Below are 22260 nucleotides of genomic sequence, written 5' to 3'. Positions count from 1 at the left end.
ACACGGTTTCCTTGCCAGGATCCTTGGAAATATCTCGAGATGATACTTCGTCCTAATTAGCGAGTTGTTTATTCATTTATGTTCCCCCGAAGCGGAGGTGAGATTTAATCCTCGCGAGAGAGGCGGTGGCCAGGTCAATTTTAACCCGGAGTATTTGAATCTTAATCACCAAGTTCTCGCCGATTAAATCAAATAAATTGCTGTTGCATTGGGAACAGCAGCAAGGCTAACGAAGTCCGCGAGAGGTATCTTCACAAATAGTTTTGGAAAAACTGCTGAATAAAGGTCAGAATTGTTGCAAGGATCGTTAATGGTACAGTTGTGAATATGGTCTGCCGTTCGAGGTTCTAATAACAAGTTTCTGTTGAACTGATTTCGATTTTTACATGCTTTTTTATCTATCGAAGGTATCGTCTTAAACATTGCCTTGAAAAAAATCAGAAAATAAATTTAAAAAAATTAGAAATAAAATTAGAAAAATCAGAAAATAAATTTAAAAAATCAGAAATAAATTAGAAAAATTAGAAAAATTAGAAATACAATTAGAAAAATTAGAGATAAAATTAGAAATAAAATTAGAAATAAAATTAGAAATAAAATTAGAAATAAAATTATAAATAAAATTAGAAATAAAATTATAAATAAAATTGGAAAAATTAGAAATAAAATTGGAAAAATTATAAATAAAATTGGAAAAATTATAAATAAAATTGGAAAAATTATAAATAAAATTGGAAAAATTATAAATAAAATTAGAAAAATTATAAATAAAATTAGAAAAATTATAAATAAAATTAGAAAATATTGTTACCATTACTTTCAGTACAATAAAGCTACTGAAAAAAAGGAAATATATTATATTTTATTCTGTTCGTCAGAACAAATGCAGACAATTTTTCTAGTTACAAATCACTCTAAGCGTCGAGGGTTAAGTAACCTAATTTCTGTTCTTCGTGTAAAGAGACCTACCAACGAAATAAGGGTTGAGATCCACGAATCTTGCACTACGAAAATCATCGCCACGACGACCTCTCGTTAAAATCATTTACAACGTTACGTGCCAACATGGCCGGGCAGCTTCCTCCGGAGAGCGTTCCCGGGTCGCCGAAAGGAGAGCTGGCAATCTTATCGTGAGAGGAATCTGCGGTGTTTGTGTAGCCGCGGCTGAAATTCCGAGCGACGCGCGACCTAGACAAGCACGAAACCCGGACCTCGGCCTCGCATAATTAAATTCGGACATATCGCCGGCGTCTAGACGCGGCTGAACAGCCGCGGGGACTGTGTTTGCGAAAGCGCCGGTGTGCCTCGAATACGCGCGCACGGCAGGTGTGGTGTGTCCCGTCCCCTCTCCCCCGACCCCCCCTCACAGTTTTTCTTAAATATTTATCACTCGATTTCGGGGGCCACGTATAGATCGCTATCGTAAATTTCGCGAGTAGAAAACGACTTTCGTCTGGCCGTGATCTCGCGAGGCGGTTCGCCGGCTGTTATTTCCGGTGCTAAAGTCGCACGGACGCGACACAGGCGCGGCGGCGTTAACCCTGACATTTCGACTCGATTATTATGCGTTCGCAATCGAGGAGGGTCGTATCGGCGCCGCGAGTTATCCGTGACGAAATTCCCGACGATTTCGATCGGCTGCGAGCCGAGAGAAATTGCTGAAACGGAGCCTCGACGACGACGCGGAGGATGATCGTTCTCTCTCGCCTGGTCCTTGCATTCCGTGCCCGATACCGCGATTAATGCAACGAGAACGATTCAACGATTAATTGTCCCATTAAACGTCACGTTTTTCCTTCGACAGCCGAGCCGCGCCGCGCCGCGCCTCGCCTCGCCTCGTCGCGTTGTCGACGCACGCACGTGGATTTCAAATTAGGAACGCGATCCGAGGGGAGCAGGGAGAGTGTGCCGGTGATTCGCAGTCTCGCTGCTGCTGCCGCTGCTCCCCGTTACCAATTATCGTGCGATTAAACGCGATCGTGCGAGCGTAATTCGACAGCGCGCCGACTGCAATTTGCCGCGTTACGCGTTCGCGCGAGCCGCGCGCGCGCCAAATTAAAGAACGACGCCACACAGGACTTCGGTTCTGAAACGGTATTGATATCCGGAATCCATCGATCCGCGAATCGACCGTGATAATCATCTCTATATAATCGTCTACGAAATGGAACCCCACCAGTCGCGCTCGAAGAATTTTTCTTTCGTTAAACATTCAACACATATATGTTTCTGCATATTTTGAGCCATCTTCCTGACTTTTTGCGCGCCGATAGCATCGAAATTTTAGCAATTATTCGCCAGAAAAATATGAGAATCATTTTACACGTAGCGTCGGGGTGCCGCCGGTTAACGTATGCGAATAATTACTATGTAGTCGGCACAAGCAACGGTGTATAAAAATGCGTGAGCACAGCTGAAGAAAGTACAAATGAGTTTGCGAAGTGTCATTAACATATCTCGCCTGTTCCGGTGAATAAAAATACCGAAAGAGCGCGCCGCGCCGCGCTGCGGCGCGTCGCTCGGCGAAACGCGAGTAAAGAAACCTAGTTTGCATACGGAGATCTAGCACCAGGAGCCAGTGTCCGCTCTAATCTGCAGCAAGAAGCTACAGTTTACTCTAATCTCGCGGATCTTTCCGAGCAAACGCGTCCGCGGGCAACGACATCCGTTTCCTCGTTCGAAAAACCTCGCCGCTCGCTCGCTCGCTCGTTCGTTCGTTCGCTCTGCTCTCTCCCTTTTTCACAGTTTACCTGACGCAGCCGCGAATCCGAGCACCGGAGATGCACACAGCTTCTATCGTTATCTCTGCAAAGCCCGTGGCGCAGAATCTTGCAACCTTACGACGTCAACGGGGAATTCGTTTGCAGGTGCTCGAAGGAGAAACCTGCGACGAGCCGCGGAGCTCTCGCACGAAAAAATCTCCAAGCTATTCGTGCGTGGTCCCCATCGAATCTGTAGGAGGGAAGGGGGGAGATAGTCCAAAGAATTCGGGAAATTCTACCCCGAAACTCTCCAGTGGACGATATGGCCACGGAACTTCAAATTAAATTCGAAAGCGCGTCTGGAATCTCACCGGCGAGCCGAGAATCCTAATCCTGTCCCTTTGTCTTATCCCGACCGGCATCTTTCAGATTTTCCGTCGAACACTGTTATTTCAAATCTTTGGGATATAATCATCGAGTTTGGTGAAAGTTATATGGGCGCTCTTTTATCTTCTTTATTTCCTCATTTTGCTTAATTTTTCCATTCTCGTATTTCCCTTATTTCCTAATTTTCTTATTTATAAGTTCCAATTTTTATATTCTTTTCGCTTCTTTATTTCCTTATTTCGCTTACTTTCCCAATTTTCGCAGTTCGCTTTTTTTCTTATTTCTCCTTCAAATTTATTTTCTAATTTTCTTATTCTCTTATTCTTTTATTCTGTTTATTTCTGGAAACAAATATTCGAGAAAAACATCGAATTTATATTTAAAAAAAAAGAAAAATATCAAATATCCCGGAAAACAAATCGAGAGCACAGTAATTGGTCACCCCACGGTAACCGGTTCGCGCCGCCCTACGTTCTCGAGCTCAAGATACGAAATTCTACAAAAAAAAGACCTGTAACAAACTTCCGAGGACGGCCTGCTAAAACAAAATTAATGTACGAAACCTGGTGCTCGCTTAAAAAAGAAATTTTGTGAAAAAGGGGTGCAAAGTGGTCCAAGGCTGGGGGGATTTTGGAAAACCGTTCTCCGTTCCGTCGAAGGGTTCTATTTCGAGCGGAAGAGGCGGTCGAGTGTCTCGGGCGCGAGTATCATCGTGTATTTCATCGTTAAGAGGTTCTAAGAGGTTCCCGTAATTTATCTCGGCCGCGGAGGCCTCCCCGAAACTTTCCCCGGGGCAGATATCCCCGAATTACGGCCGCGGTTGCTGTATTTTCGTGGAAGAGTTGCGCGCCGGCGTACGTGTAGGTACACGTGCTCGTAAAATTTCCAGGAGCCATTGTCCCGGGTGGTCCCCGGGCATCTCCGACACGTTCCCGCGGCCCTTCCGCGGCGTTCAATTAAAAACCAGCGGCCCCGAGCGACGCATTATCCCCGTTTCGCAACGCTCGGCGCAATAAAACTGCTCGCGAGCGAGAAATATTCGACGAACACTATCGGATCGCAAATTCCAAGAAGCCCTTATACACACGGCCCCGGCGCTCTCGAACTTCGTCCCACCACCCGGAACCACCGCCACCACCGCTACCCTCGCTGATATTTCACCCGGCATTTTTCCGGGCCCTCGAATTTATGCTACGCTCGTGATTCGCCTTTTTTTCTTCGCTCCAATCACCCTCCCGTCGCGCGCCGCGCACATACATAGAGACGTTTTGGCGCCGCAACGCGACCTATAAATCCCACTTTCGCTGAAGTGCGACGAGCCAAGGGTTTGTCCCCCGCGCGTTACTCACGTTTTAACCAAAAATAAATTACGCCGGCAACGTGCGCGGGCACACCCCCGTCGTTCTTCCACTTTCGAGTTCGTCTCCGGCACCCAACCGTATCGTCGTTCCGTATCGAAAATATATTCGCGAGGGGGTGGGGCCGCTCCGGCGACTTATTTGCCCGCGTTTTACGATCTCATTAGGGCGTTTCCGGCGTACACTCGGTTTACGAGCATGTTTCTAGGGCTGTTAGCGAGACTTTCGATAGTTTCGGCCAGTTTGCGAAGTTCTGGGGACCTCGCCGCCGATTTTACGCGCGGATATTCGTGCTGGATTAAAAGCTTCCGAAGGCGGGGCTCGATTTTCGAAGACAGGGCGGCGGAGCCGGTTACTGTGGGGAGCAAACGATCGCTGTGCTTTTGGTATCTTTTCGAGCGTGATTATCTTCAGATTTATCGAATAAGATATACTCAATAAAATATTAAAGATAAGATATATTGAATAGAATATTAAAAATAAGATATATTGAATAGAATGTTAAAAATAAGATATATTGAATAGAATATTAAAAATAAGATATATTGAATAGAATATTAAAAATAAGATATATTGAATAGAATATTAAAAAGAAGATATACTGAATGGAATAATAAAAGCAGGATATATTGAATAAAATAATAAAAATAGGATATATTGAATATAATATTAAAAATAAGATATATTGAATAAAATAATAAAAATAGAATATACTGAATATAATATTAAAAATAAGATATATTGAATAGAATAATAAAAATAGGATATACTGAATAGAATAATAAAAATAGGATATACTGAATGTAATATTAAAAATAAAATATATTGAATAGAATATAAAAAATAAGATATATTGAACAGAATAATAAAAATAGAATATACTGAATATAATATTAAAAATAAGGTATACTAATAAAGAATTTAATCCTTCCCGAACCGAAGAAAAATCAAGAGCACAGCAATTGGTCACCCGAAAGTAATCAGCGCTGCACTACCCCATTTCCCGCGTTTCTTCCATGCGATTCGACTGCTTCGCCGACCGAGCGAAGAAAACCCGATGGAAAAATTGCAGGAAGAACATCCGAGTGTCCGTTGAATAATGAAATACAGTGAAACAAACCGTGATCAGCATCGGAGCAATAGCTGTCGTCGGAGCAATAGCGGGCAAACGATAACAAGAGGCGAGGATGCGAGCTATTGGCGAGACCGTTGAACGTCCTCGGGGATATTTTCGAGGGCTAAGGATGGGATCGTGTGTACCGTGGGCCCCTGTTTTCGACGACGCAACAAGAACCAGTCCCGGTGGAGGGCTTTTTAACAACATTCCCGGCGCTCGGCCTGTTTAAATGCATCGCGGTGGCGTGATTCCATGCAGTTGGCCTTGGAGGCTGCTAGAGCGTCAAGCTCCTCTCCTCACCCGCTGGCCCCGAGGTGCTGGCCACGGTCAAGGCTACGGGCACCCTCTCCCGGCTCTTCCTTTCTCTCTCTCTCTCTCTCTGTCTCTCTCTTCTTCGTCGTCTTCTTTCTCCGCCTCTTTTCATCCGCGCGCAACATCCACCGCTTTATCCGACCGGCCATGCGAACAGACACGCACAGACACACAGGCTGCTCTCGCTCCCTTGTCCCCGCTATACGAAGGCCAGGATCCGAAAGAGAGATGCGCGAGAGGAGCGAAGAGAAGAGGAGAGGAGTGAGACGGGAAAGAGAGAGCCGAAAACTCGCCCGCTGCGTTTCAGCGCATGTGAACCGCGATCTGCCCAGCGACTCGCATCGGCGCACCCGTCCGAAAACCAAGACCGCGTCGGCCGCCCCTATGCCGTTTCTCCTTTTGATCCTGATAACGAAAGGGGGCGAAATTTCTGGCAACCATCCACCGTGATGCGGTGGTATATTTTTTCTTTTTTTTTTGTGTGTGTGTGTATGTGTTCGTCAGACTCGCGATATTTTTTTCTACGGAGAATAATTTGCAACGCTGAGAAATTAATGGGGAACGATCCGGTGTCCGCGAGACGGAAATTTTCAGCTGCGGGAGAGTCGTCTCTAACACTCGCCACACCTAGACCCCAACCCCCTTGTTTGTTGTGCAATCGGTGAGATACGGAAATTGCGGTAACGTCGAATTTATAAAATGAGAGGAATAAGTTATTGGCTGTCGGAAGGGTTGATCGGCGCAAATCATACAATAAGAATCATCATTTGCTATGCTACGCCACTTTCGTTGATCTATGGATAGAGTGTCTTCACTTACTGCATCGAGAGCCAGAACATGACAGAAGAACGACTAACTGAAACCTGAGTCTTGTTAGACACATTGCAACGCTAGAGATTTTTGTCTCTTTCTCAGCAGAATCGCTATAATTCTTTAATTAATTTTTTGGAGGACAAAGATTACCTAAAATTTAGTTCGACCCTAGAACAACACCCTGCGGTTGCCGGCGATCCTATACAATTTTTAATATAGTCTGCACACGTGTAAATAAATAATAAAACACAGAAGCCATATATTAAATAACCTATAATAATAATAATAATATAATAATAATAGCGTGTACATATATTTTATTATACTTTGGAAATAATAAATATTTTATCTTAAGTCTGCCCGCAAGCCCACGAGATGTTACCTATGCCAAAAAATAGAAGAGTTAAAAAGATCAATGAAGTGCAACGAGATTTTTGCTTCCTCAGACTAATTCCGAAATTCGAATGTCTGCGAGTTAACCTCGAAAAATTCTGCATCGGCATAAGCAGCGAATTTTTCTCATATCTCGAGAGAGACAGAGGACGAAGGTAGCGAAGGGTGGCGGCGAGATAAGAATTTTCGTGCAGTCGGAAATAAAAGATCGAGGGGACGGGCCATCGACTTGGCGGAAAACAAATAGAAATAGGACAGGTTCGAGGACTGGATCTAAATATAGGATACGAATAGTGCGAGGGCACGATTGGTTGTGTGCGGGGCGGCTCGGTCGTCGTAATCGTCGCGTTCGCCGCCCTTCGTCTTCGTGTTTCGCCGAACCGGCCCGTACGCCGCAATCTATACACACCTAAAACGCACACCTCCGTGCCATAGAAACGACCCACGCACCCGAGAGAAAACGGACCCCCGTGTTCATTCATATCCTGCGGAACGCGCGTCTGGAGAGTTTCTTACCGCGATATGTGACCGGGACAATTGACTTTTCTTCATTCCGGCCGACCCCTTTATCTCGCCATTACGCCCCGAAAACAATAGATTGGGTCGCGGACTCGATTCCCCTCGATCGATAACGCCTGTACACATCCAGAGGCGACGCACATGTGCCACCCTGGTGTAATCGATGAACGAATACCCGACTATTTTCTCGAACATTTTCGACCCCGATTCGATCAAAAAAGAAAGGACTTTGCATAATTCCTTCTCTTATGCGAGGAAAGACGGTATAACAGAATTGGACAGCATATTTTAGGACACGGTAACCGGCCGACAAGCATAATCAGGTCAATTTTGTGTGTGCAGAAAGTTTGCGAGAGTTCATAGAAGGTCACGAGTTAACTCTTTGGGGCACGGTGGTCTAAAAATGTCCCATATTTTTGGTAATGCATGGTGGGACAATTTTTAGATCCACTTCGAAATATTGCAATAGGGACTATTCGATTACTACATTATATTATGTAATTTCTTTGTTAATAAAAATATACCAATACTGTTTAATTTAAAACGCAATAAAATTTCTGTGCGACATGAGTCTACTTTTTATTTTCTGGAATTTTGTGCTCCAAAGCGTTGACTCGTGTTCTTAGGCCCAGAAAAAATTACCGGTCAACGGTGAGCTAAAATAATTGATTGATATAATTGATGAAAAATTAAACTGTTTCTCGACCAAGGTTTTAGAACTTGATAAAAAGAAAGAAAAAGAAAAAGAAAAAGAAAAGAGTGCTGCGTGCTTCATTTTCACGGCAAAGAATAAATCATATCTCGAACCTAATCACGACTGATCGCAATTTCCCGTCTCAATTCAAAGCCCGTCCCCAAAAGACTCCGCGCCGTACTTCGGTCGTCTCCGGGTCGCAATTTTCTTGAGAAATGAGCAGAGCGCGAAGTCGCGCGAACGCGAGATCGTCGCGATACGACGCGGTGTTAGGCGACGACGAGAGTAGGTGGAGAAAAGGAAGTGGCTAGACGGCCGCGGATTTATGAGAAATCGCCGGAGCGGAAAGGATTTTCGATATAGTGCCTTTGTCGCGCCCTCGAGAGCGTCGCGCGAGAAAGTTTAGCCTTGTGGGGTGGACGGGGGTGTTCGCGCGGGGGTGTTAAGCGAATCAACGTGCATATTCCGTATGGAAAGCACACGCTTCCGTTCCTTCCTTTATAGCGTGATTTCGAGGCTCGTATAAAAAGGCGGCCGGGGCCGGAGGAAAGGCGGAATATTTTCATTTCTTCGGGGGCGGCGTTGCCTCTCGCGTTCGCCGCGTATAGACGGCTATAAATAATCGGCGAGAGAGCGCGAGCGAGCGAGCGAGAGAGAGAGAGAGAGAGAGAGAGAGAGAGAGAGAGACGCGTTTCGCGAAATACTTTCGCCGGAGGAGCCAGATGGTTGGCAAACCCCGAGCGAGAAAGAAAAGAAAAAAGCTGGCCGAACGAACGAACGAATGGCAGCAAAAAGGGTGGGGAGGGGAAACGGATGGAATCCGCGTGAGAAGAATCAAAGAGGAGAGGACAGGAGCCCGTGGAAACGTTAGGCGCGTTGCGTATCGGCGGCGACGTTTTCGGCTGCGATCACGCTCGAGCGCGCAGAGATCGACGAGACCAAAGGAAACACGCGACAGTCAGCCAGCCAGAAGTTTACGCTTGATTTCGGCCTGTAACTCAATACCCGGGGCCGAATCCTTCGAAGATCGGGCGCGACCGTAACCGAGATCTAAGTCGCAGATAGCGGACCCCGCTTGCTTCGATCTCCCCCACGTGTTTTAGTATACTTTGATGCTACCGGTTATGGCGAAACGTCGAGCAGAGCTCGCTTTGATGCGCCGACGTCTCGCGGATCGATCGCGACAATGTCGCCGGCGATCGGAGAACGAAAAGAGAGAGACCGCGGTACATAAATCGGCGCTTTTATTCATCTTTGATTCGCGCTGCTTTCATCTTTCGCCGATTCGATCGAACCGATCGCGCGCTTTTATTTAGCAACAAAGATGTGTTTCCACGCTCCGTGAAGGAACAACGGACGCCTCGAGGAGAGACGCACAACACAACAAGCAGCTCAGAGAGGCTCGAGAGAACTTTCGGACAACGGGATTGCGTACGCGGAGAGGAATCCGCTTTGGAACGGGAAGCGATTTTCTCCGTGGATCCGCGCATCGAAGATCGATCGCGGGAATAAAGCGTTACATAAAATTAACGCGTGCTGCCGCGCGCGTCGCCGCGACAAGGTCGACGCGGCCGCTAATTGCACGCCGTTCTATCGTCGCGTATTCAATTTTTGTTGTTGCGTGGATCTTTGCGATCCGCGAGAGCCCGCGTCAATTTCGAGATTAAAGCGCGCGCGACACCGTTCTACTACGCGAAACGCGCGCGCGGCTCGTGTGTTTTCTCGTTTATTATTCTTATCGAGCATCCCGTCGCGCCTCCCCGGAGGCTTTCTGCCTCGAAAGAGACGGCTCCCCCCCTCTGCGCGGGGGGGACAGAAAACGAAAACGAATCCGTTGCTGCATCCGGCGTTATCGCTCTGGCTTTCGGTGTCATGGAAAATGACAGAGAGAAAGAGAGAGAGAGGGAGAAGGAGAGCGAGAGATCCGCGCGTGTCCTGCACACGCTTAAACCCTTTCTTTCGCGGGAAAGGAACGCGAGAGCGAGCCGCGCAATTTACCGCGAGATACCTAGAGAGGTGAATAGGTCTGGTAACTTTATCTTTCGCGGTAACCGCGGTTCGAAAGAAGCACCTCTCCTCTTATCGACGTCATTGAACGCGACCACCGAGGCCAAGAGGAGCCGAGCGCTGCCGCCGCCGCGTGGGAGAGAAACGTGACCAATTTGATAAGGGATCGCGATAATTGTATTCTTACACGTAGACCTCACAGGGAGACGAGCCATCCGTATCGTGACTTCCAGGCCAATTATTGTTTGTAACGAGCCGGCCTCGTACACCAACCCCTCCTTCATCCCCACCCGGTCGACTCGATAGAAATCACGGAGCCGAAAAGTGCTGTGCCTAATTGCGGGGGCAGCGCCGTGAGAGAGAAACTTTCGCCTTTTCGTCGAGATCGATGCTCGATTATTGTATGCAATATTGAAAAAAAGTGTAATTATTTTTCGATGAGAATACATCGTCGTTCGAACGTGGCGGATATTTCCAGTGAAAAATGTGGGGCGATGCTCGTTCGTTTAAAGCTCCGTTCTGGGATGCTTAAACACTGAGACTAGCGAGCCTTAAACGCGACAGATATACAGGATTTTATAACAATAATAACGTTAGATTTATGTAAACTTCGTGTACGATTACTATTATAGTGTATGCTTCGATAAAGAAATATATCTAAAAATTGCTCGTACAGAAACATTTTAACCCTTAGGGGGGACCAAAACTATTTATTTCCAGTTTACACACTGCCAAGTCCAGACCGTTTTTCAGACGAAGAGAAATTTTTTTACTGAAAATTTTTGTATCAAATATAGAGAAGAGATATTCATTTTTTCAATAAAACTTTGTTGATATATTTTCATCGAAACAATCGTGCCTATTCTTCCAATGTTTCCTGCCAGATTTTACGGTTTTATTGATTTCTACCGCATGTGTGGCGGCATTGGGTTAATAATATATATATTATTATTATAATATATATTAAGGGTTAATGATATCAGGATTTGTAAAAGAGAAAAACAGAAAGCAGTCATTTTGACAGGTTCGGTAGTTCTAGCATTAAGCACCGAGTAGAGTAGAGTAGAGTAGAGTAGAGTAGAGAGAGAGAGAGAGAGAGAGAGAGAGAGAGAGAGAGAGAGAGAGAGAGAGAGAGAGAGAGAGAGAAGTAGAAACGGTCTGTACTAGACAGACGATCGACTATGCTAGAATAACGCTAAAATGCTGCACATAAAATTGCCTATTCTACAGTTTACCATTAATACTAAGTTGGCTCATTAATGCTAGGTTGTAAGAGCATTGGCGCAAATAGAAACAGTCTGTATTAAACAGACGATCGACTATGCTAGAACAACGCTAAAATGCTATACACAAAATTGCCTATTCTACAGTTTACCACTAATACTAGATTAGCTTATTAATGCTAGGTTACTTTAATTCCAGGTTACCGTTGTTTCATCTCCGAAGAAGCTGGTAAATTAAGAAAAGTAGATCAAGGTAGAAAAGTGACTTTGAACCGTCTGCTAGAGGGACCTCCGTTCGGTACGCTATCTTTAATTCAGCGGGGTCGCTGACCACCGCAAGATGTCACTCCGCCGCGCAGTGGACTACCGCTGGATCAGTTCTTACCCCATTTATATACATTCTTAAAGAGATTTCTCTCCAGTCGTATTATCAATCTCGCCTTTAAATAACCCACTGCAAACCGACCAACGGCTCTCGTTAACCAACTTCGACATTGCCACGGTGCGCGATTACAACGACATCCGGCGCAACGTTATTAATTCTAAATACAGAGAAACGACAGCCAAGAAGCGCAACTCGGCTCTCGGTATCGTTCCAATCGATCGGCAACTTAAACCAGACAATTGAGCCGGTGAAGAATGACGAAACAAGAAATAAGATTCGATCGAGCCAAGCTGTCCGTTAAAGCAACCAGCCCCTTCCAAAGGCGAAAAAAAAAGAAGAGGCGTACGACAAGGTAAAAAAAATCGCAGATAAATCAATGGGTATAGAAAACTCACCGTGCTCGATCGCTGAAGAAGTCGACCTTGCTCTTCTTCTTCATGATAGCCTGGGGTTGATGCAGAGGACTGACACTCGGTTCGGACGTGGCCGGAGGGGAGCTGGACCCGGTGCTGGAGGACAAGGATCCAGCCCTGCCGCGTCCATTCTCGATCAACTGTACCTCAGTGGCGCCGCGTCCGTTCGCAGAAACATGATTCCCGTGGCTGGGCGGGCCCGCGGACACGGCCAGCGTGGGCCTGCTGTTCTGCCGATTGCGGCGCTTCTTCTTCTTGGCCTCGTTCTCGTCGGGACGATTCCCGGTGGCGTTGGCCCCGGAGCCCGGCGGCATCCAGTCCAGGTCCTTCTTCAGGTGTCCGCGGCCGCAGCGGCAGCCGCAGGCCTTGAACGCCAGATCGTAACCCTTCTTGGTCCAGAGGTTCTGGTGGCGTTGCCGCTCGGACCAGCTGCGGGCGCGGCCGCAGCTCTTCAGATAGGTGAGCACGGTTTGCTCCCAGGCGTCGAAGCACTCGCGGTGCATGAACTGGCCCACGGGGCAGCTCTCGTTGTTGCAGGACACCTTGACCGTGTCGTGTAGAGAGCTCAGCCGGATCAGCGCGTCGCCTCTGAGACACTCTCCAGTCGGCGTGCAACAGCGGGTCGTCGCCTGCGACTGTGCCAGCAGGTTGTTGTTCTCCATGGTCTCCAAGCCGGCACCGGCTCCGCCGTTCTCCAGCAGCGCACCACCGTGACCGTTCGTGTGACGACGCGGTGCCATCACCCCAAGATCCTTGAACCGTGCCAAGATCGCCGAAACCTCGGACCCCGTCTGTGCTGCCCTTCGATCCAACTCGGTAAGCCGAAAAATTCTACCCCAAAGAAGAACACACCGATCGAATAATCGCAGACAGCTCTCTCTCTCTTTCTCTCTCTCCTCTCGAATCGTACGGATCGATGGTATGTTATTCTCTTCTAGTTCGATCTCGAAAAAAAAAACGATCCCGGACAGGCCCACTATTCCTTCATCTTCACGCAAATCCCGCGTCTCGCTGGTCCCCGCTCACGCACACCCATTCATCGATCAACGAAACCGGAAGTGCCCGCGAAAAATTAAAAAAACAGCCTACGCCGAACAAAATTTCCTCGACGACGTTGGAGTCACAAAAGGCGGGGGCCGCCGGTGGCAGCGGCAGGATGATCCACACGCGACGCGCGATCCTCCAGGAGGATGATCTCGATCGTGGGCGTCGTGCACCAAAGTCAAGGTCACCGATGGTTCGAACCGGTCACACAACAGGGTAAGTCCGCGTCTTCTCGCGAGGGCACGCGGCTCGCGACCACGAAGCGAACCGCCGAGGGCGCACACTGGTTCTCCCTGCAGGACGCCGGATGTGCAGGACCGATCGGTCGGACGTCGCGTGGCGACTGGCGCTGGTTTCGAATGTCAGGGTCACCACCGGGCGCTAAGCGCGCGCGCACCGCTCGAACACGCAAAGTTCCTCTCTCTCGCGGCGATCGCGTCTCCCAGAGTCCGGTTCGCGAACGATCGGCAGGACCGGCGACGGGAAAGCCGAGAGGTCGATGGAAGTTGACGTTGACAGGGGGGGAGGAGGTCGTCGTCTTCGAGGCTGCGTCCTCGATCGAGGGGTTGCGGGAGAGATCGGTGGACGCGGGGGCGGGATAAAGCAACAAACAACACACCGAGGCTCCTCGTACTGCTCTTTCTCCCCGTTTTTGCTCGCGGCGGCCACGCTGAGGAGAGAGAGTCCACGACGCAAAACACTTGCTCGCACGTAGGGTGCACCACTCACTGAGCGCCGGCGACGACGACAGCGTGCCGGTTGCCGTGGCTCGGCGCGCGGCCGAGCGCGAAAGTGAGGCCCCATTGGGTGAAAGCGAAAGCACCGTGGTGGGGGTCACGGCTAGCGCGCCAATCGATGCGCGCCGTTGTCGTCCCTCCGACTGGCGCACGCTACCGCTCCGTCGTTCCCTCCTTATCGCGCCGCTGTCTGTCTCTTCTTCTCGCCAACGCCACGCCGGCGCTGCATACGCGAACGCGCGCGTTTTACTTTTCGAAGCCGGCGGAGGCCGCCGCGAATAATCCCGGCGAAGCGTGTGCCGGCACGTATGTACGAGGGGCCGTCACACACGCAGCCCGGCCACGGATTCTCTACCTTGTTGTCCAGGTTTTCGGCTCCCACGACTAGCCGCGATTTTTCCGAACGCTACGCGAGCTCGAGTTCTTACGGTTTTCTCGCGTTTCTCGGAACACGGGAATCGTTTACCGGTAACGACGAAGGTATGCTTTTTATTGACATACATGTATCAACGCGCGATTCTTAGTCCGCCTCGGCAACGAACTTCCCCTGAATTTGTCGCGAATTCTGAACCGAATGCACGTTCGCGTTTACTTTTTAACACGTTGAATGCCACGCCGGTTTTACAGAAATTGTCCGTGCCGCGACGATGGATTTGCTTTTATGTGACACATATAATGTTGAAATATTATCTGCAATAGATAAGTTACAGTGTATAACCATGTTTGACATGTTAATTGCGACTGGGGTCACTGTTCGAATTGACGATGGTAATAATAAAAAATTTTGGATATTGACATTTGTTTTAAATTATGTGTAATTATGTATAACCATGTTTGACATGTTAATTGCGACTGGGGTCACTGTTCGAATTGACGATGGTAATAATAAAAAATTTTGGATATTGACATTTGTTTTAAATTATGTGTAATTATGTATAACCATGTTTGACATGTTAATTGCGACTGGGGTCACTGTTCGAATTGACGATGGTAATAATAAAAAATTTTGGATATTGACATTTGTTTTAAATTATGTGTAATTATGTATAACCATGTTTGACATGTTAATTGCGACTGGGGTCACTGTTCGAATTGACGATGGTAATAATAAAAAATTTTGGATATTGACATTTGTTTTAAATTATGTGTAATTATGTATAACCATGTTTGACATGTTAATTGCGACAGGGGTCACTGTTTGAATCGGCGATGGTAATAATACAAAATTTTAGATATTGACATTTGTTTTAAATTATACAGGATGTCCCAAAAATGTCTCGCAATCCGGAAATGGCGAGTTCCTCGGATCATTTGAATCAACTTTTTCCTTTACAAAAATTTTCTCCAAGGCGCCGTTAACGAGTTATCAATGAAAAACAGTGACCAATAAGAATCGAGTACGACTGACGCGAGGCGACCCAGCCAACCAGCGCACGAAGCCCAGTTCCGCTCATTGGCTTGGTCGCCTCGCGTCAGTTGAGCTCGCCTCTCATTGGTCACTGTTTTTCGTTAATAACTCGTCAACGGTGCCTCGGAGAAAATTTTTGTAAAGGAAAAAGTTGCTTCGAATGACCCGAGGAACCCGCCACTTTCGGATTGCGAGACATTTTTGGGACACCCTGTATATATTCCTATAAATTTGGGCGCACCGGTCACCGGTGGCCACCATGGCGTCACCGCCAAGTTAAGTGCCGGTCACCGGTGACCCCCGTGGCATTCAACGTGTCAGTATAAATTGCGATCGCGCGAGTGTTCGCTCCCCGTTGATGCATCGTGCGTCGCAGATATTCTGACAAACCGAGTCGAAACATCCGTTCTAAACATCGGGCTAACCGCTCTAAAAATATCGAACGTGGTTGTTGCAGTTTTCGGACAGGGTAAACAATGTTCCGGGGCACAAGTAGAAAGTGCCGACTTGGCAGCTCGTGTATTGGCACATAGCTTAACGGGATGATAAATTTCGAGCTGTACAGTAGTTGCATAATGTTTAAGTTCGTTGAATGTACCGAAGCTGACCCCGGACCTATAAATACGTTCGATGGCTAAATTTATTCATTCATGCATAACTCGCGCCGAACCGGCCAGATATTCTATCAATGCACCGCCGGCAACATTTATAAAACATCGCTGCCGGCTAAAATATTTCGTTCCGCGGATATTCGAGTTTCGAAGGTGGGCATAAGAACGTTCGGCGCGAAAGTTCTCGCGAGTTTCTCTACGAATCCGGGCTGTTAGCGCTCCGAGAGGAGACACACACGACGTACGTGTCCCATTCAACGTACACGTATGTATGTATATTTCTAATTAGCGATGACTCGAGGCATTCCCCTTAATCAATTATCCGTCGACGTATAACGCCTAATGCATATGAATTGTTGTTCCGTTTCTTTTTTTTCATCGCCGGCCAGCCTTCGGAGATGCTCGAGGTTAATTCGATTTAAATGTTGCGGGCTCTTGTAACATTGTGCGATGATGAATTCGCAACATTGCCGCCCGGTGTCACGGAGTTCAAGCGTTAAAATAGAATCACGAAGAAAAAGGCTTGAATCCCTGACGGCTTAAAAGCAACCGGCACGATCGAGTTGTCGAGCCTGGATAAAAATACTTGTCGAACAATGAGCTTGTATTATTCGGTCCGCCGATCGAGATAACGATTTAATCGCGCCTAGAATTAATGCGAGCCCCTCCAAGTTCTTTCGTTGCTCCGTCGATTAGCTCGCGTTTGAAGATCGAACTTCTTTCAAGGATTTTTAACCGATTCCAGTTAGAGTGCCCCTCCAGTCGGTGCAGTTTTTATCGGATTCCCTACTCGAAGGTGATGAACGCGTTTTTAACCCTTCGCACTCGAAGCTATTTTAGCCCTTAACGATCCAACGCCGTTATACACGCGGCAGAAATCAATAAAACCGTAAAATCTGGCAGGAAACATTGGAAGAATGGGCACGATTGTTTCGATGAAAATATATCAACGAAGTTTTATTGAAAAAAATGAATATCTCTTTTCTATATTTGATAGAAAAATTTTCGGTAAAAAATTTCTCTTCGTCTGAGAAAAACAGTCCGGACTTGGCATACACTTGTGTAAACTGGAAATAAATAGTTTTGGTCCCCTAAGGGTTAATTATATTTTAAACACATTTTCCGATCTATAGTGTTTCTATTTTACACGATTTATTGCGATTTATGCGTATGAAAGCCTATTATATTGGCAAGCACAAAATTTGCAATTTTAAGAGTCTTTTAGATATAAACGAGTTCGATACTGTTACAATCATTTTTGAAAAATAGCATAGCAATCTTTAGTGGCGCCTCAGAGTCGCCACTCGAGTGCAAAGGGTTAAATCGATGCAACCGTTGCCTCGGTGGTGTTAACGGCGCACAAAAACGCTGATCTGAAACTTTTAGCATACTTTCCGAAGACAGTCGATTTGTCGGTCGAATCTGGATGGTCCTGATGACGGACAAAAACGAGTCGAAGTGCAGCAACAGGATCTCGGTTGCAGTACAGGTTGCAGTATAGTTCGCAGAGACTGCTGGTAAGGTCTCGAGACGCCCATCCGTCTCGTTTCCCGGCTAAAAGCACGAAACACCTCTCCCTAAAAATTGAACGTCAGCCCGCTTTGAAGTGTCACGTGTGTCACGTGGTCAGTAAATATCCTTGCGACCTACGAGGGGTGGGGGGGGGGCGGAGACACGGTGTGTACCGTGCTCTCGCGACACTTCTCTTTTTCCCGAATATGTGACTTCTGACTGGTGTGTACCTTCGCTTCGAGGGGCCGCCGGTATGAAACGGCTACGTGTCTCACGAGGTGTAAATATTTACGCCACCTGGCCCTTGGGTATATTACGTCGGAATTCTAGAGAGAGAAAACGGTCGCGGTTCTTTTTGCACCGCGTCGGGCTATCCGGCGAGAGAGCGTCTCTGATCCTCGCGTTTCCTTTCGGCCGGGCTTTAATCAGCGGCTCTTAAACAAATTTCACCGGGGAAATTCGATCAAACGCGAATTACATCGTTCAATTACGCGGCCATTTTTACTCGATTTCTCGAGGGACGGTGCTCCCAGTGCTAGAATTTGTACGGACGCGAGAATCCTATCGCCGGCATAATTTCATTACATTTCGATTTTGTCCGGCATCGATTTCGATCGCTCCTAAATTCGATCGAGCACTAAACACGACGCTCAATCTCGTTCGCGACACGATGGCATTTAATGCGACAATTTCAACGAGCGTATATATATACGATTCTTTTCTATTGTACGCGACCCGTGTCCCCCCGATCCCGTCTCCGACGACCACCTCGTTCAACATGCTCGTGAAAATACACAACCGTGCGAAACCTTCAAAAGTCTCTCGCGGACAGAATAAACGTTTCGAAATCTCTTCCCAGGAACTTCACCAATAAAATCGCCGTGCACGTATACACGTATACACACCACGGAACCCGCGAAATGGCAACAAACCTTTCTTGTCCCGGCACGACACGTTCAATGAACAGAAAAACCGTTCCGTATGATACGCGGTTCATTTACGCTTCCACAATGTATGTACATATGTGTATGTATGAGAAAGCCAGTATCGTCGTTCGTTGAACTCGCAAGAAAACGCCCGATGCGACAACATTCGAGGAAAGTCGAGGTCGGTCGCGCGCGTCGGCCATCTTTAAATTTATCCAAGGTTGCGGTCGCGAAAATCCTGCGAGCATTTTATTTTTATTTCGATTTCTCGAGCCGCTCATACGACCGGCCACTTGACGAGATTTATTTAGAGTGGCTTCGCTATTCTGGACCTCCGACGATGACGCTGGTAACCCGCGCGCTGCTCTTCATCCTCCTTTTATCATCGCGCTCGAGAACCCGTCAGCGATTCTAGCTGATAAATATTCCGGATTTCGACACTCGAAATACGAAAACAACTTTCTACCGGCAAAAATTAACGGAGGCCCGCGGACAAAATTGTACGCGCCCGGTTCCCCTTGCGAATTTTCTCGAAATTTCAGTCCATTTGTTGACGCGTCGAATCGCGATTTCAATTTTATTGCTAAATTTTGTTTAATGCTAATTTCATGTGGTCGGACAAACGCGATTTTCTTATTATGCAAATATTGTATATTTCAATATTATATATTCAAATATTATTATTTTATTTTATATTCTTATTATGAAATATTATATATTTCTTAGTATTCTTATTATTATATAATAATAATTCTTACTGCACAAGAGTATCCGTGCGCCTTTTAAACTGCGATAACTTTTTTAAAATTGTTCCAACGCGACGTGAATCTTCTTTTTTGAGATGTCAGTTCGACCAGTTCGCTAGAGAACGAGTGAACAACAATTTAATTTAGATCGCAATTGGTCGGTAAAGAAATTAAAAAATTATGTTTTCTCAATTTTTTTATTCGAGTCAATAAAAATTTGCGAAACCGATTTCAAAACATTGAAATATCCAGGAATTATGTGCTTTCCAGTGATCTCTGTTTCGCGGGTCACCGGTGACCCCAATGCTATCAAACGTGTACGAAGCTCGGTGTTCGATGCTCGGACCCCGTTGTTCGATTAGAAAATTTGCGAAGCAAATCGGGCACGATTTTCGATCGGCCAGGTTCGCGACGAGCCGGCATTAGAAAACCGGCTCGCGTGTTTACAGCGGCGGAAAGCCGCGCGATCCCGAAATATCGCGGGCTTTATTGATAAATGAACCTCCGGTTTGGGAGGCATGTTACGTCGGGCCGTGTTCTCACCGTGGGTCCCGGTTTATCGCGAGAGCACGGCAAGCGGAATCGCACAAACAACGAGCACACAGAGATATATATTTAACGGGCCGGCGTGTTGCGCTGTCCCTTATCGAGCCGCTCGGCTTATCTGCGGCGAAGGTCATTAATGGCAGAGATTCCGTTTGGCGGTGTGCGCGCGCGAAATGGAAAAAGAAAAAAAAAAGAAAAAACAGAAATAAAAGAAGGAACGCGAGAGCCGCGGGCGCCGCGCGGCGGAGTCGCATTCGGCCGAACAACCGAAAATAAACCGCGCGAAATGTGCACGGTGGGCGGCGAAAGTATGTATCCGAACGCTTCTGCCCGGGAGAATTATGTCGAACCGGCGCGGCGTAAATTATGATCAAAGATCCCGGAGATAACGTGCTTTCGATGAATTACGGCGTAATGCGCGCAGATTGCCAATTTGCATACATCTTGCCCGCCCGGCCGACTCCGTTGCCGAATTATTACATAGTTTCTGCTCGCTGTGCGAGCCAACCAGCGTCTTTCACCTTTTGGGAAACGCGGAGGCTCCCGCTAGACTTCGTTTCGCCGTCAACGAGCGTATACAGGATGTCCCAAAAATGTCTCGCAATCCGGAAATGGCGGGTTCCTCGGATCATTTGAAACAGCTTCTTCCTTTACAAAAATGTTCTCGGAGCCACCGTTAACGAGTTATTAACGAAAAACAGTGACCAATAAGAATCGAGTACGGCTGACGCGAGGCGGCTCGGCCAACTGGCGCACGAAGCCCAGTTACGCTCATTGGCTCGGTCGCCTCGCGCCAGCCGAGCTCGCCTCTCATTGGTCACTGTTTTTCGTTAATAACTCGTTAACGGTGCCTCGGAGAACATTTTTGTAAAGGAAAAAATTGCTTCGAATGACCTGAGGAACCCGTCACTTTTGGATTGCGAGACATTTTTGGGACACCCTGTATTCTCGGTCCCATCCGGCTCCGCGTAAAACCATCATCGCAGCTCTTGCGAACTCTTCGGATCCCCCGCATCGGCGCCGTGAAAATGAATTTTCGTAAATGCAGCAGCGCTGCATTCGCGCGCACGAACGACACGCAATCGAGCGTTAAACATTCGAGATTCCGAGCGGTTCGACTACTCCCACGACCCACTGTAAATCGCCGGTCCATTTTCTGTGGTAAACCGTGGTTTCCGTCCATTCCCTTATCGCCCTCGTGTGTCCTAAAAATGCGCGATCGTCGTAAAACCGTTGAACAAGAGCGAGAGAGAGAGAGAGAGAGAGAGAGAGAGAGAGAGAGAGAGAGAGAGAGAGAGGAGGGAGAGAGAGTGAGCCGAAGGGAAACGGAGAGGCCAAACAAAGTGGCGGAGCGAGAGAAAGAAAGGGGGACGGAAAGAGAAAGAATGTAGGAGAGGGACGATTACGGAGAACGCGCGCGTCTGCGAATTTTTATCACGGGATGCACACGTGTTGGTAACGGGCGCACGTATTGCGGCCGATTATCGGCGCCCACGCGAGCCCGCGGAGCAACAACGCGCATTGCACCGGTGCTTAGCGTTCGCATGAAAAATTAACGAAGCTCGCTGGGCGATTGGGGGAGGGGGAGGGGGGCGCGGGTGACACAGTGTCCCGTGTTCGTATCGTCGATCTAGGCGATTTCGGGGTAATACATTTGCGAGCGATTCCCACGGGCACCGGCCGGGAAGAATCGCTTTGCTATCGGGCGACGCGACGTTCAACAAAGAGCCGATTTCGGGCCGGCTGTCGGCTCGCGTGTGCTCTCGTGCGAGCGAAAACCACGCGGCTCGGCCGGCTCCTGGGACACCGGCGAAACGGGATACGTATTAGATTACGTTGCATAATTTTATCGGCGATCGTAAAGCTGTTACGAAACGTGAGACTCCCAATTCTCTAAAGACGCGGACCATAAATAACGCGGCGCGATCGTCAAAATAACGCGCGCCGGCTGCGATATCGATTCCGAACCTATCTGCCGCGATACTCCGCTGGAACTTCTCGATGACCCACGTATCAAAACAAACAGTCGTCGTTCGTCGCGAGCCGAGACATTCTTAAAGGATTAAACGTACAAACAGAGCGCGTACAAAAGGCGAGAAAGAAGCGTATTTGTTTCGACTCTGCCGGCTCTCTGCCGCTGTCCTCGTGGAATCTGCTTGTAAATTCAGTATTCGGCGGCATTAACATGCTCGCGCCGGCTTTAATACCACTCGTGGTTAGAATTATTTAATTTATTACGTGCGACACATCCTCCAGCAAACTGCGATAAAAAATGCTGTCGAGAAAGTAGTACTTTTTTTGAAGCTGCTGCTTTTTTCAACGTTTTATAGAGGCTCTTTTTAGGAAATAATTAACAGGTTCAGCTCCAAAAATTGACCATTAAAAAATTCCCTCAGAGTCGAAGCAA

At 47.5% G+C, this 22260-nt stretch overlaps 1 protein-coding gene across 1 annotated transcript in view; it reads right to left on the bottom strand.

Annotated features, from left to right (window-relative positions):
- Positions 1-14246, bottom strand: part of LOC117228700 (headcase protein) — a 283582-nt gene extending 269336 nt beyond the window's left edge. Inside the window, exon 1 of the mRNA XM_033484644.2 lies at positions 12306-14246. Within this exon, the coding sequence (XP_033340535.1) occupies positions 12306-13063 (758 nt within the window). The 5' untranslated portion in view covers positions 13064-14246. The remainder of the gene's footprint in view (positions 1-12305) is intronic.
- Positions 14247-22260: the final 8014 nt, after the last annotated feature.

This window comes from Megalopta genalis, chromosome 15 (assembly GCF_051020955.1).
Source record: "Megalopta genalis isolate 19385.01 chromosome 15, iyMegGena1_principal, whole genome shotgun sequence".
Classification (NCBI taxonomy): domain Eukaryota; kingdom Metazoa; phylum Arthropoda; class Insecta; order Hymenoptera; family Halictidae; genus Megalopta; species Megalopta genalis.
The sequence above is the reverse complement of the archived record's forward strand: the minus strand, read 5'-3'. Positions and strand labels throughout refer to the sequence as shown.